General features: G+C 26.1%; 1 protein-coding gene across 1 annotated transcript; it reads left to right on the top strand.

Annotated features, from left to right (window-relative positions):
- Positions 1-9,103: 9,103 nt before the first annotated feature.
- LOC126894999 (uncharacterized) lies at positions 9,104-15,834 on the top strand (the record flags this gene model as incomplete). Its single annotated transcript, XM_050666451.1, is given in 7 exon segments — positions 9,104-9,269; positions 9,632-9,667; positions 9,749-9,784; positions 10,315-10,353; positions 11,593-11,628; positions 13,284-13,325; positions 15,669-15,834. Coding segments are annotated over 7 exon segments (463 nt in total), but the record flags the coding sequence as incomplete, so codon positions are not given.
- Positions 15,835-16,273: the final 439 nt, after the last annotated feature.

Below are 16,273 nucleotides of genomic sequence, written 5' to 3'. Positions count from 1 at the left end.
AAAAAAAAAAAAGTGACGGCGTCTCCGACATTGTTGAAAAATGCTGCACGAAAAGCTTTGCTCGCTGCTAGACGTGTGATCATCAAGAAGAGTCCGATGAGTGTACCTCGCATACTAAATATCCCGAAAAGCGGAGGAGTGTTGCCGTTAATTCGAATTTTTGCCGGTTTGTCAGCACTAGGAGCACTAGCTGGCGGAGCTGCAAACGTAGTAAAGGTTGCAAGTGAATTCAATCACAATGGACGGACTGGTGTTAAAGTGGGTTACCGGATCGAGAAGAAGAAGAAACCACAAAAAAGTCGTTAAAAACAGAGAGTGAAAAAAAACTAATTCCGCTGTATACGACAATGAAATAGAGCATTTCGCTCGTTGTGTGTTCGATCTGTAGTATAATTATTAACACATGTACTAAATATCACATATATTTGAATAAAGCCAAAAATCATCTAAGGAATGTTTCCCTTTTAGGGTAATAAAAATAACTATTTATCAACACATGTTTCAAACCAGTCCCCTACAATTCATTAACTACGCCCACGGCAGGGTTTCTATCACAATTAACCAATCACAAATAATTATCTAACATCTTAGGAATTTCAATAGAGATCGCTGGCTTACTTCATCCGGCGTATAAAAAGNTAGGAATTTCAATAGAGATCGCTGGCTTACTTCATTCGGCGTATAAAAAGCCATTTTTCTCGTAAAAAGGGACTCTCTCGACTCTCTCTTGACTCTCTCAACTCTCTCTCGACTCTCGCCTTTTCTTTTGGACTTCTTTTGACGATCTTCTGGACAGCCTCAAATGTGCCGAAAAGAGTGAAGAAGCGTAATTTTATTTATTTATACATAGTTTGTAATATATGAAAATTTTAAATATTATTGTGCCCTTCATTTCTGGACAGCCTCAAATGTGCCGAAAAGAGTGAAGAAGCGTAATTTTATTTATACAGGCATAATAGCCTTATACATTATCGTATATTCATAATAAAGCTTATTGTGCCCTACATTTATGAACAGCCTTAAATGTGCCGAACTAAATGAAGAAGCATAATTTGTGATTAGAATTAACTAGTTTTAGTAGTAGTACTTTATGCCTGTGTACCCGACAGCCTTAAGGGACTATGCCAATTACCTTTCGGTAACGTGTAGGCAGTTGAGGTACAGAGTAATACTAAACTTATAAAAGAGTATTTTTGAAGTGCTCTATATCCGTCGACAAGCCAGTTCTAGAGCTAGTAGTCCGGGTAAAGTTCTTCATAAAATATATAGTCCGTAAGATAGGAAACTACACCTTGGAAATATTCTCTGCGTGTGTACCCGCCAGCCATAAAAGACTATGCCAATTACCTTTCGGTAACGTGTAGGCAGTTGACGTAAAGTATAACAAAAGGTGTATTGAAATAATATTTTAAATATATTAACGAGGTAACTGTGTCCGCGCCAGCCAAGGCTTTACGCTGAGAAACGCTGGGCCACCACAGTCTTGTTAATTATATTTTGAATATAGATAGACATATTCTTATAATTATATTTTGACTAGTTCAGAGTAAATTTTAAGAATATCGATATCGACTGTAGGGAATTCATCGAAAATATTATTAGTAAAAACATAGTATAATATAAAAGGAATTTAAAATAAAAGAAAGTGATAAAATTATAATAGACGCAGGTCCCATTGTAGAGAATCCCCTTTTTTAAGTCTTATATACACAGAGATACTAATTTATCGAAATAAACGCAAGACAGTATAAACGACAGTTAACACTGAAAGAAGAAATCACCATAAAACCAACACAATCAATTACTAAAGGAAATAAAGGTAAGTGCGAATATTTATTTGAATGTCTTACTTCTAAAAAAAAATCACGTAATAAACAAAAAAATAGGAATAAATGAGGTAGGTATATTTTATTATTTAATAAATAAATAAAGTTCGACCCCGAGATACGACTCTATTCTTTCGTTCTTCCCCTCACCTCCATTACATAGCTTAGCTTGTTTTTTGTTTATTACAGATCCACGTGTATTTCATGGTGTATTTTGTCGTGACACATTACCACGTGCACAACCACATAGAAATGAAATGGGCGTGATTAATCTGGACGTATCGAGAAATAGCAGAACACATTGGATAGCATACAGTAAACGTGGTGAACAGGTTACGTACTTTGATAGTTTTGGTAATTTACCGCCGCCATTGGAAGTGTTACGGTATTTTAACGGCTGTAAAATTACATACAACTATAGAAACTATCAGAATTTCGACGAAACAAATTGTAGACACTTGTGTTTAAAATTTCTTATAGAACAAAAAAAATGTCATCGAACACAAAGCCGTCATCGGTAACCGTGACCGGTTGGGGATCACAAATTGAATGCCGATTTCATCCACACATTAACGTTGACGATAACTGTGAAATTGGGCTGTTGAGCTTACACACTTGGAACACAATGTCAAACATTGATAAAACTAACAATATAATCGTTTNCCAAACATTGATAAAACTAACAATATAATCGTTTTTGGATTGCCCGGTCAGGAACCCTTGCTGAAAGTAACACTGCCCGTTGGTACGTACGATTTGGATGACTTGAACAAATATATTGCCAGTCAGTACGAGAAAATTGCCTTTGACTATACAATTATTGAAAAAGATAAAGATAGAAAAGTGACCTCGTCGTTCAAAATCGTAGTGAACCACGTGACGATGCATTGTGAAATAATGTGTGAACATCCCATCGATTTTTATGGCGCCCTAGGGCACTTTCTTCTATCCCCCCCTTAGCATGGCTCTATACATGGATGTAAAATTAGTTTTAATTTAAAGACAAAAATTGAAACAAAGATGATTTATCATTTAAATGTTTTTAAAATTTTGCAATGCTTTTTTTTTTTTGACGCTTTAGTTCAGATTATCTTCTTAAATTAAAAAAATTTAGTTATGTTTGCGAATTTTTTATGGTCTGACAATTAAATATATTAACTAAACAATGACAAATTTTTCGAGAATAATTTAAATGAACACACGTAATTGTTTTAAATAGCACTAGTAAATGTTTTGCAAAGGATGATATTAAATTGCTGTTTTTCAGTAAGGTTTTAATTTTACCGTGAATAAATAAATAAAACATTTTTATTGCAATAGCTAAAGAAAAACGTCTTGAATAAAAAGTATTTGAAATATGAACTATATAGCAATTAGGAGGCCATATTTAGGTCGACTTCCCCTTTTAATTTTTTTTTATTCTATTTTTAATAATTTTTTCAAGATTATTCCATAGACCAATTAAATATTGTATAATGCATCAAAAATTTCTTTAAAAAAAGTATTCAAAAAAGTCGAAATATAATTATGTAAAATATTAAATAAACGTAAAATACAAATAATACAAAATGCATAATAAATATGTATACTTATCGCATACAACCTAAACCGAACCGCATAATAGTATAAAACTGTCAATCAATCAGTCAAAATTTTAATAAGAACATTCTCCATTTTATAGTTAAAAAATAAAAATAGATACCAATTTAACTAAAATACAAATTAGACGGTGCGCTAGGCCCCAATATATTTTCTCATTGAAATGTCTCATTTTTTAAATGAATGTCCTATAAGAAATTAAATAGCAAAAGTTAGGGGGGAAGGTAATTATAGAAATTAAAAAATATAAAACAAAACAATAACATAATTTCTTCACTATTAATAGCTAGACCAACTTTATTCTTTAAAATTAAAGTATATTTAATAAATTAAAAATAATAATTACGAAGTACTTTCCTTAGTGTAGTAAAATTGTAATAACAAAAAAAAAAAAATCGAACAACATTTCATATATAATGACACGGCTACATACAATATAGTCCGTCATTTCTAAACGTCATATGTGACTCATTTTCTCCCTGAAATATTTGTGACGCATAAGCAAAGGGTTTCTATAATAGAAACTAATTACAAAAAATTACATAGCATCTCTGGAATTTCACTCGAGAGCACTGGTTTACTTTTTCCAGTAAAAACTTCTTCATAAAAACTAGTGGTCTTTGTTAATATTGTCTTACGTGGAATCTGCGCCAGTATAAGTAAATATTTTGTTTCTAGGCCTTTTTTTCATATTATTCAATAGATGAAAATTGTTTTTAGATGATTTAATATTTACCGAAAATAATTTTTAGTTATTTTCATTTTTACCAAAAATTTTCATGAGAAACTAATATTTTTTTATTACATTTGATAGTTTTAAAATATTAGTGTGGTCCTAATTAACGAACAGCCTTAATTGTACCGAATAATGTGAAAAAAACAAAATATTATAATTAATATAGCAGTAGTACTCTATGTTAGTGTATCGACAGTCTGCAGCTGTATCTTACTTTTGGGTAACGTAGTTAAGTAGTTGACGTAAAGAATATCAAGAGATGTATTGTGGTAATATTTAGCATATATTAGCAAGTGTAATATAATGGTATCACTTGTAATATTAGGATGTTATATGATATTATCTTTTGTACATGTATGTCACATATGAATTTACAAGATCACCAATACAGGATTCACTTCTTTAAAACACAAAATAATCAATTAGGGAATGAAATCTAATTCTTATACAGATTTACAGTAAAGTCTATATATAGATTCTCAATTAAGTCCAGCCAATTGCATTTAACTATTAATTAAGGTCTACAGCGTTCAACATCACACTACGGATCGTTACATTAATCTCCTCTAACTAAAAATGTCCATTACTTCTTATTAAAATCAGTTCTTTTGGTAATTTCAAAAATTATTTTATTTTTATAATAAACCCAACCCACCTTTAATTATTCATTTAATGGTATATATTTTTGTGAGCTTTTCTAATTAGGTAGATAGTTACGTTGCTAATGTTTTTGTTGTAACGAACATCGCGCCGGCAGACAACGCAAAGAAACTTACGAATATATTTTTAGTGTTTAATTTTTGTCTTGGTGATTATTGTATCGCATCCTTTCAAGGCGTTAGCGCCGGGACACATTAGGCCAGCCTTTTACTTAAATATAAATATTTTTGAATCTTGTTTTGGCTAGGCCGGAGGAAGCTTTAAAAAATAATGGTGTCAATCTTTCAATAAAATATACTCTCTCAAAAGGATACTTATTCAACAAAATGAAATTATGGTACATTATTAAATTATATTTATAAGAAAAATATTGAATTTATAGAATCTTTTACACATAAAAAACAGTCACAGATTTTGTGTAACGATTTCGTTTATTTAAAATTCGATTAGAAAATCGTTTTTCTAATCATTCATATTGACTATAGAACACTTAGGGCCCCAGTACACTAGGAAGGTTGCACCGTACGTTTATATCACCACATGACACGTTGAACGGTTTGAAAACGGTGTTACCGAGTTTTTTGTTTATAACTCAAAATATATATTTCATTTATTCAGTTGTCTTCTACTACGCTGTATAGAGTTTTTTATTTTATTTTAATCATTATTTTACGATTTTTTACTAGGTAATTATTAATGCTTTTAATATATACGAGTACTCAATTTATGTTTTGCTACATTAAAAGTTAAAATTGCACGTGACATTTGTAATGTACATGAAACTATGTACTGAACACTTATTTATAATAAGACATAAAGCTTCAACTGTTGCTTGAATAAAATAAACTGCGTCTCGTGCACTTGTTTTACGCCAACCTGACGCAGCTACGAATTTCTGTATTAGACATTTTGTTTGTTCCCTTTTATTCTATATTGCTGAAACATTAAAAGGTTTTTCGTTTCCTGTATCATGGATGAAGAAGAACTTATAATTATATCGTTTGATAAATAAGGTATACATTGCGTAAAGTGTACCTTATTTATTACATACCAGATGATAACTAACAGAATCTTGCAATAAAAGTCACATTACAACACTAAATTTTTAAATTTATTTTACACAAAAATATAATAAATTTTTATATCATTGTGTATGTATTAAAAATACAAAGTGAAATATAGTACATTTAGTATAGTATATAGAAATATAGTACATAGAAATATGTTTTGATTTCAATAATAATTATTAAGATACCACAGTAGTAGTAAAAAAATGTTTAATGTTATAGATAATTGTAAATTTGTAAGTGTGTACATTAACTCCAGTATAATTTACTTATACTTTATAGTAATATGTTTTGGTTTCGACAATTATAGTTGAAATAATACAGTATTAGGGAAAGGTGAATGAAGTATATAATGTTTTTTATTTATAAATAGATAAAAACAAGGTAGGTACATTAATTTGAGTGGAGTTAGGAAAATATGTTTGTACCTCTAGTACTTTAAGTACTTCCAAGTTCAGAACACTATTTGCATCTATAATATGTATCAAGTTTTTATACGAGTGTTTAATAATTTTTAATGAAAGTAATAAAGCGAAAAAATAGGTAGGATTTTAGGAACAAACGTGTTTTGTCAACGTCAGAATACGTATTTTCATACCTTACCCTGAGAGAATTTAATAAAATAGCAGGCACGCATATTCTTAATACATTTTACACTATAGTAACCTGTTGTTACCCCGGCATTTTGCCATATTCACATCTTAAAATCATAATGCACTCATAGATTCACTGACTGTGGTTACCGGATTACACGTCTAAAATGGTAATAGTCAATTTATGTAATTTTTTCAGGAGATTAAAAACAAAACTATATTGTCTTATTTCTTTAATTTATTTTTTTTTCTACTAAAGGCCTTGCCTTGTCGTTACCAGATACCTGTGAGGAACTGGTATTTCTAAAATCAACGGCGACAGGCGTGGCTTAACACTAGAGTTTTGTTAACATCTAGTGTGTCCACTGCGCTACTTCCCGCCTTCCTTTCTTTAATAAAAAAAAAAATTCTTAAATATTAGTAAAATGAAATAATTTTTCACCAAATTAATAATAATAAAATTATTGATACTACTGCTAATAGATTATTGAATTAAACAAGAAAATAAAAATTGACTACTACCGTTTTTTTCCTGTACTCTTCATATAAAATTTTTTTGAAAAAATTTGAAAAAAAAAAATTATTTTTGACAATTTGAAAACGTATATTATTAAAAAAAAAAAAAATGATTGATTAAATAGATTGACATGTATTGTTGAGATTTTTAAATTAAACATATTTTTTCTTTACGAAAATTAAAAAAAATTTTAGCTAATAGGAAATGAGTGTCTATTGCTTAATCAATCACTCAGTATATATTATAAGAATTGTTAAGGAAAGAGGTAGTAATCATATTTCATTATGCTTTATTTCTATTTTGACAAGCAGATTGATGTTCTAAATTAAAATAAATATTTTATTATTTCCTTATATGATGAGGATGTTAGTATAAAAATATTTTTTGTAAATACATCTCCACAATTCAAAAAGGATGAAGTAAATTTAAAAAAAGTTCTTCTTTGTGGCGATATTAATGAGAAAGACATCATCATAAAAGAGTATGCAGAAAAACTTATTTTTGAAAAATAAATTTTGTGAAATTCCATAGAGGATTCTTATAAATATATTAATCCGTAGAGTTTTTTTATTTGTTTTTTATGTTATTATCAGTTTACTAAATTGTTAAATATATTTTTCTTAGATGAATTAAATACTGCTTAGTTATATTTCAAACTATTGTTTTGTGAATTTATTTACACATATGTGTGAAGTTAAAGTGAAGTATTGGAGAGACTTGAATTCCTAAAAACAAATTATTTGAATTTTTTAATGCATACAGTGTAAGGGGAAATCTGGATAAGTAATGATGAAAATGTCATATTTATTTTTGAATTTTTAATAATATATATCAAAATTACACTATTTATTTAAAAAAAAACGTGTTTTTTAATAATATCATTAGGACGTAAAGGAATTTAGAATTATATTAATTACGGTATGGTTGAATTTTAAATTATTATCTGTAAATTAAAAAAATTATACATCTATTTAATTTTAATTAAAGTTTAAATAATTATTTTTATTGATTTCAATGACGTGTTTTTATCGTACATTATTTCAAGGATGACATTTTTATTCTATCAGCTTTAAAATTTATTTGCAACTATGAAATATTTTTTTTATATTTATACAAATTTAATTTATGTTTTTCTGCCAGTGATTAAGTTTATTTTTAAATAAATTTATAACCTTCTATTAATTTAATATTTTTTCAACTATATAAAAATAAGTTTATTTTTAACGATTACTAGCTTTAAAAATGTGTTTTGTTTAATAATAACACTTATTTTTTCAATACTGTTATAATGAAATGAAAATACCAATTAATAATAAGAAATAATATAATAATAGATAAAATAAAAGAAGAATTTTATTATTTGATGAACATTGAATAATTTGTCAATTCTTGAAAAATTATTTAATGCTCTATGTTTTCAAAAAATTATTTTTAATGAAAGAACTTGTTGACATTATTTTGGAAAAATCATTCACGTAAATGAGGATATTTTTTTGCCCGTGATTGTGGTTTAAATATAAAACTTGATGTTTTTTACAAACTTGTCCAAAGATGATTTTCAAATTTTTTTTTTCAAGTTCATACGCATAGTTTATATTCGGACTCCATATATATGTGAGTGCGCATCTCAATAATTATGATGTCCACACAATAACCTCTAATAATTATTAGATGCTAATAAAAATGCCTAATGATTTATTATATTATAATTGTGATGCCCTCGGTACCAACTGTGAACCATATATTTATTACATTTTATTATTAAACATATTTAAATTTTTCTATTTTAGTTTATAATATTTTTTTTATATTTATCGTTGCGTAGCAATTTTTGTTCAAAATCTTATACTGTTTGGCTTAGAAAAACATTGCAATGAAAAATTGTACACTTGATTAAATTTGAAATTATTGTCTGTATTTTTTTTAAAAGAATTGATATTTTTATACTAAATATTATTCGAGAATAAATACATATAATTTATCTGATAATATGTAAATAATTTTTATAAACGTACAATTTCAGTAAACAAGATAATTAATTAATTTAGATTAGAACATTCTAGATTTATCAAAATAGAATGCAATGCACTATATAAACTAAATTAATTTAATAATAAAAATTATTTTCACGTTTTACTAACTCGTATATTATCATTATTAAAAATGAATTTCTATTTTCGTTTTGGAATATTACTTTGTTTCATGTGTTTAAATGCCATACCTACGTTTTCAACTGGGGCGCCAAACTCCAAAAGAAATCCGCTAGATGAAGTATTTAAAATTATTATTTTTATATACCTTTATTACTAACATTTAGTAGCTTGAAGTAACTGATTTTATGCACATAATAATCTACTTTTATAATATAATATAGTTAGAACAGTAAATTACTTTAGCCTTCAATATGATTCAAATTCAAATCAAACCCCCCACCTAAGGAAGTTTATTATTTAAAAACCAAAATGCTGAATCCATTCTTCATAAATTTATGAATGAAAAATTTAATGTCAATCCAAGTGCACAATGTGAAAAAATTTCTCGGACTAGTGAACGGTGTTAACTTTATTTTGCCAGAAGAAAATCTGTTAAAGAATTAAAAAGTCATATTAATAGTTAAAAAATGTATTTTGTAGGAATATGTTCTCAATGAAGTGACTGATTCAGATGAGGTGAGGTATAACAATTATTAAAAAGAATTATTTTTAATTATCAGCAGTCATATTAATAATTAATAAAAAATTATTTTGTAGGAAAATGAACCCTATGAAGTGATTGATTCAGATGAGGTGAGGTATAACAATTATTAAAAAGAATTATTTTTTTAATTTAATTATCAGCAATAATTTTTGTAAAGAAGTGTGTATATATTTAAGGTTCATATTATAGAAAATATTTAACTAAGTTAATGAATGATCTATAATAACTATTAGTATTTTTAATAATTGCTTAATAATAAATGTGTATGAAGCGTAATTAATATTATACTTATGATTAGACATTTTGTTCCATAATATTCCTTGCCTTTGACCAGTTGTTTTTAATTAGGTATTTTTCATTATTACTAAATTAGTAATGTAAGATAGATATGAAATTAATTAATTCTGCATATCTATAAACTTTAAATATCTACAACTATTTAAGGTTGTCAAATTGACAACTTAATTATTTTTTTGTAGTGTAACAAGGCAATAAACAATTTTTTCGCAATGTGAAAAAGTTTCTCAGACTAGTGAAGGGTGTTAACTTTATTTTGTTAGAGAGAATTTGTTAAAGTATCAAAGAGTCATATTAATAATTAAAAAAATTTGTTTTGTAGGAAAATGGATCCTATGAAGTGATTGATTATTCAGATGAGGTGAGGTGTAACAAATATTACAGAGAATTATTTTTTTAATTTAATTATCAGCAATATTTTTGTAAAGAAGTGTAAGAAATGTGTTATTAAACATGACGTCTATATTTCTTTTTGTTTGTTCTACAAACATTTATTACAATTTTCACATTGTATTTTATAATTTCCCGATTTTTTCCTTTATTCTACTTATCTTTAGGATTACTTCATAAATATTTTGAATTATTGATCTTAAATGTCAATAAACTAATACCAAAATACATAAAAATTCTAGCTATCTTATTTAAAAGCCAAGATACTATAAAATGGGTGATCTAATTACTTTTTGTTCCCCATGCTAGTGAGTGTACGCCTTCCTTTCTTAATTTCAATTTTGTGTTCGGACTAATTTTGAAATTATATTTTCGTTATACCATTAAATCTATCTGTTTCCCTTATGACCGTCAGTTCTTTATCAAAATCTATTTTATTCATCAGACTATTACCTATCTTAAAACTATATTGTTAAAAGCTGCCATTTTGTGTTACCAACTATCGTTTGAGTTATTTGGAATAAACCTGAACGTGCATGTGTTTTTACGATAAATATCTAAATTTAGTTCCCCCTACTTTTTTAACTAATAAGTCCAAAAAAGGCAATTTTTGCTCTACATCCTGTTTGTAATCTATGCATAAAAATAATTTAGATGTTTTATGAAGACCTCCGTATTAAAATCTTTGTTTATATCTGTAAAAATATCATCTGTATACCTGACACAAATTTTCAGAAAAACACTAAGGTGTTTTTAAATTTTTTTCAAACCTACTAATGAAAAGTTCTACTAAAAACGATGATAGCAGATTAGCTATTGCTGTGTCCTTAATTTGCTAATAAATTTTTTTTTGAAACTGACATACATATTTAAAAAACTATTAAAATATAGTTCATAAATCATTAGTTAAAAATATATAAATAAAATTTTAAATACGCATCCATTGTGGAATTGTGGTATACAATTTAATGTAGTAATGTAAGATAGATATGAAATTATATAGTTCTGAATATCTGTAAGATTTTTAAGATAATCAAATTGACAACTTAACTTTTTTTTTTTTTTTAGTGTAACAAAGCAATAAAACATTTTTTAACAATGTAAAAAAGTTTCTTAGACTAGTGAAGGGTGTTAACTTTATTTTGCTAGAAGAAAATCTGTTAAAGAATCAAAGATTCATATTAATAATTAATAAAAAATTATTTTGTAGGAAAATGAACCCTATGAAGTGATTGATTCAGATGAGGTGAGGTATAACAATTATTAAAAAGAATTATTTTTTTAATTTAATTATCAGCAATAATTTTTGTAAAGAAGTGTGTATATATTTAAGGTTCATATTATAGAAAATATTTAACTAAGTTAATGAATGATCTATAATAACTATTAGTATTTNTAATGACCAATCTATAATAACTATTAGTATTTTTAATAATTGCTTAATAATAAATGTGTATGAAGCGTAATTAATATTATACTTATGATTAGACATTTTGTTCCATAATATTTCTTGCCTATATATACAAATAATTTCTATTGAAATAATTGTTCAACAGTAATTATTGGCCAGTTGTTTTTAACTAAGTATTTTTTCAATATTAAAAATAGTTAAGATGAATATTTCAATTAAAAAAAATCTAAGTTAAATTAATTTAAACCAAAATTATTTTAAAAATATTAATTTATAACTAAAAATTTTTAAATAATTATCTCAAAAATCACAAAAAAACTACTCAAAAATCCGTATATGTATTTCAGGAACAATGTTACTATTATCTAGGCTAAACACATACTAACACTCCAAACAAAACAAAAAATAGGCAAGAACAGTTATAGAAATGAATGTTGAAGGAAGAAGAGATAGAGGAAGACCAAAAAAGAGATGGAGGGATGCTATTGAATGCGATTTGAGGACAGCTGATGTGAGCGTAGAAGATGTGGGAGATCGTGTCAAGTGGAAGTTTAGGATGAGGGTGGCCGACCCCAAGTAGTTGGGATTAAGGCAAAGAAAAAGAAAAATATTACCAGAAATTCCGGTGGCAATTGACATAATATGATTGTTGTTTCGAAATGTACAATTTAGCGTTTAGTTGGGTTTAAACAATATAGCGTCAAATCAATTACCTACTCACTCTATCGGTTGTATCTTATTATACACTGCACTTTAAAGATACTATAAATAAATAAACTCACACATACACACACATGCATTTATAACATTGTGTCTAATGTAAGTATAACATGATAAAAAGTAACCGTAAAATAAAAAAATTGGAAAATAAATTTTAGTACTAATATTAAATGTAATGCATCTCGAAATATATTTGTTTAAATGAAAAAATATAATTTACTTTTTTTGTCTAAAATTGTCTTTTAAACAACTTTAGTACGAAACTTTTTTTTGTAAGTTAAATATTTTTTGAGAAAATGAAAAAAGCTCATATTTTTGAACTTTTGCGAGACACTAAAAAAAAAAGCTCAAGTCCAATCGATGAGGACTTTTAGTATGTCATTATCACATATCTTAATTCAATTTAAAAAAAAAAAAAAATTTGATTGGGAATTTTTTCCGCCATTCGCCAAAATTACTCCTTCGTTGACTGGCCTAATAATCTATACAACATTAGTGAATCTATCATCTGATGAAGTTATCACTATTATCGTATTATGCCAATTTACATAATTTTGATAATTAATTTTTTAGTGGACCAAGTTCACATTTAATTAAATAGTAAATTTCATAAAGCTTTATTAAATATATATAAGTATAAATTTAAAAACTTATGCATCTTATTATACTAATTAGTGTGGTAATGTATGTTAGATATAAAATTATTGAGTTCTGAATAACTATAAACTTTTAAAGGTAGTCAAATCGATAACTTAATTATTTTTTTATAGTGTAAGAATGCAATAAAAGATTTTTACAACCCATCAAATGAGGTGAAGTATTACAGATATTAAGAAAAAAAAATTAATTTTTAACATTTTTTCGTTACATTAACTAAAAAATACTGTATTTTATAAATTTATAAATTATAAATTTATGCTTACTCTAAGTGCAAAATTTAAAGAAGTCTTTCAGACTGGTTAAGGGTGTTAACTATATTTTATTAGGAGAACGTACATATCAAAATAGTTGATAAATAGAATATTATAAAATTAAGAAAGTCAACTGACTGATAATATAAATTGAAAGAGTAGTGGAAATTCATAAGGGGGACATGACGTGCACTTAATTACAAAATGTTACTGTAAGCTGTCATTTGTTTGTACAGTAACCAAATCTAAATTCATTTCATAAAAACTACCTGGTAAATATCTGAGAAATTAAAATTTTTATAGTTTAACTAAGTATATTGATTGTTTTTTTTTTTTAAATCCGTTTCAGTTAGAAAAACTAGAGCACAGTAAAATATGTAGGAATTAAAAGGGGATTAAAATACTCTATTTATATATTCTTTATAAGTCTCTTCTTTTGAATTTTAAAATTAATGAGGAATTCATTTAACCTAGAATGATGATAAGCACAAATTGATTCCTTACCTTTTATTCTATTTTATATCTAAATTATTTTCTAATTTTTACAACGTCCTATTAATTAGTCTGCTTAATTTCTCTAAAGCAACAGCGTAGTGTTACACCAAATTACAATTTTTTTTAAATGCCCATTTCTTACCTATAAATTTCAGCGTATGTTATAATAGACAAACAAGATTCAAATAAAAATTATATTATCTATTTATACATCTATTTACACTTCTCAATAAGTTGTTATAGCATTATAAAGTAAAAAATGTAAAATATAAAATCGAGAAATTTCACACAAAAATAGCATTAGGTAGCCATTTTCACCGTGATGACATAATAAAGTCCGAAATTTTTTTTTTCAAATTAAAGTACATTACATTAGCTTTAATTTAAGATATATATAAAAGTGTCAGACCTTCCGGAACATTTTCAAAAGTTAAGTTGAAAAAGTTAATTTTTTGTGAAAAAGTTGTCATGTGCCCCTGTGGGACAGGTTAAGTGTCAGATTTACAAAAAAAATATACCAAATGATAGGTAAAGACATCAAGCATCTATAAAAGAAAGAATTATATTGATATGTTCATTTTTGAAAAAGTTACGGCAGTTTTTAGTAAAAAAAATTGAAAAANAAAAAAAAATTATATTGATATGTTCATTTTTGAAAAAGTTACGGCAGTTTTTAGTAAAAAAAATTGAAAAAATTTCGAAAATTAGCGATTTTTAAATTTGTAATTTTTTTGGAGGTTTCCCCCATTTACGGGGAACGAGGGAAATTTTTTCAATTTTGAAGGGTAATGTCTTTGACTAGATACGATATGTGATCTTTTGACGTATCGTTGAAAGAAATCCGTTCGGTGAGAGCTGAGAAAAAGTGGTAACAGACACAAAAAAAAACACATCATAGTAAAACCAATACCTTATCAGCTTCGCATCGAAGCTAAAATAGGCTAAATGGTAATATTATTTTTATGATTAGAATTTCTAAACCATAATACTCCTCTTGCCTAGATATAAAAATAATGATAGTTTCTTGTATAGTGGTTCCAAAGTTGTTATTGATCCGTCTTTTTCTTAGTTAGATAATTTTCAAGTATTAAAAATACGAAAGTAGTTAAATTTGTATGTTTCAATTTAAAAAACTCAAGTTGATATACATTTAAAAAGAATGAAATAAAGAATAAAGTAAGATTTAAAAAATATAAATTAAGCATATAAAATTCTATACATTTTTAAAAAATAAAATTGTAATATTTTGTAAATCTCAAGGTAATACGTGTAATATTGTAATTGTGAGATATTTTTATAAATTTAATATTTAAATTGTAACTTGGGGTTTTTTTTTGAAGAATTAATTGTTAAAAACGGTTCAGCTGAATTCCCATAAACATACATAAAAAAACATTGGAAAATTTTTATTATTATAAGATTTTACATTATTATAAATGTTTAAATTAAATGTAATTTTAGATATTTTCCGCATTGGAAATTTGAATTAGATTTTTTCAACTTATAAACTAAGACAGTACTGTGAAACTTCAAATTTTTATTAAAAAATATAATAAATGTGCATCGTTTATTGTATCTGTCAATAAAAATTCATAGTAAAACAATTATATTCTTAGCTGTGTATCAATGTTATAATTAATTTAAGATATTATATTAATCTCCTTTTTTTTTATTTATTATTTTATTGTAATTAAATTATTTTGATAATTTTCATAAAACATTTAATAATTTACCTTCGATTTTTATTAGAAAGACTATCCATTTTCATTTTTTGCCATTCAACATGCATTGTCTCAAATTTTTAATATTTCTGTTGAAAATGGAGAAATTTTATTGAAAAGAAAAGGAAATATTGAATTAGTTCAACAAAACAATATTTCTATGTTATCAGGAAATTTTACGCCACATTTATCAGGTAAAATGTCGTGTTTATACAGAATAGATTAAACTGACAACTCTTAAACATTTTATAATTTTATTTTTAATAATTTATATAGTCATGGACTACGTTGAAATCATATTTTTTATTATTAGTTTATAATAATGGTGAAAACAATTTATACATGTTTTTATTTTTAGATTTTATCAAAACTTATGATTAAAAAATTTTTTGCGTTTTTCATACAAACAGTTTTATTAAGTCATTACAATTTTAAGACAAACACTTTTTGAGTTAAAAGCATTTTAATACATACAATGGCTATGTGACGCGTTTGTAGTATGCATTTTAAATATATATCAGGATAAGCTGTGTCCACCCTCACTACATACCACATAAATGTATTAAAATGCTAGTAACTCAATAATTACTCATTCTTAATTGTTTTCGACCCATTAAAATTCTTCGTATAAAT

The sequence above is a fragment of the Daktulosphaira vitifoliae genome, unplaced genomic scaffold (genome assembly GCF_025091365.1).
Source record: "Daktulosphaira vitifoliae isolate Bord-2020 unplaced genomic scaffold, ASM2509136v1 Scaffold_1, whole genome shotgun sequence".
Classification (NCBI taxonomy): Eukaryota; Metazoa; Arthropoda; class Insecta; order Hemiptera; family Phylloxeridae; genus Daktulosphaira; species Daktulosphaira vitifoliae.
This window is presented reverse-complemented; position numbering and strand designations above follow the sequence as displayed.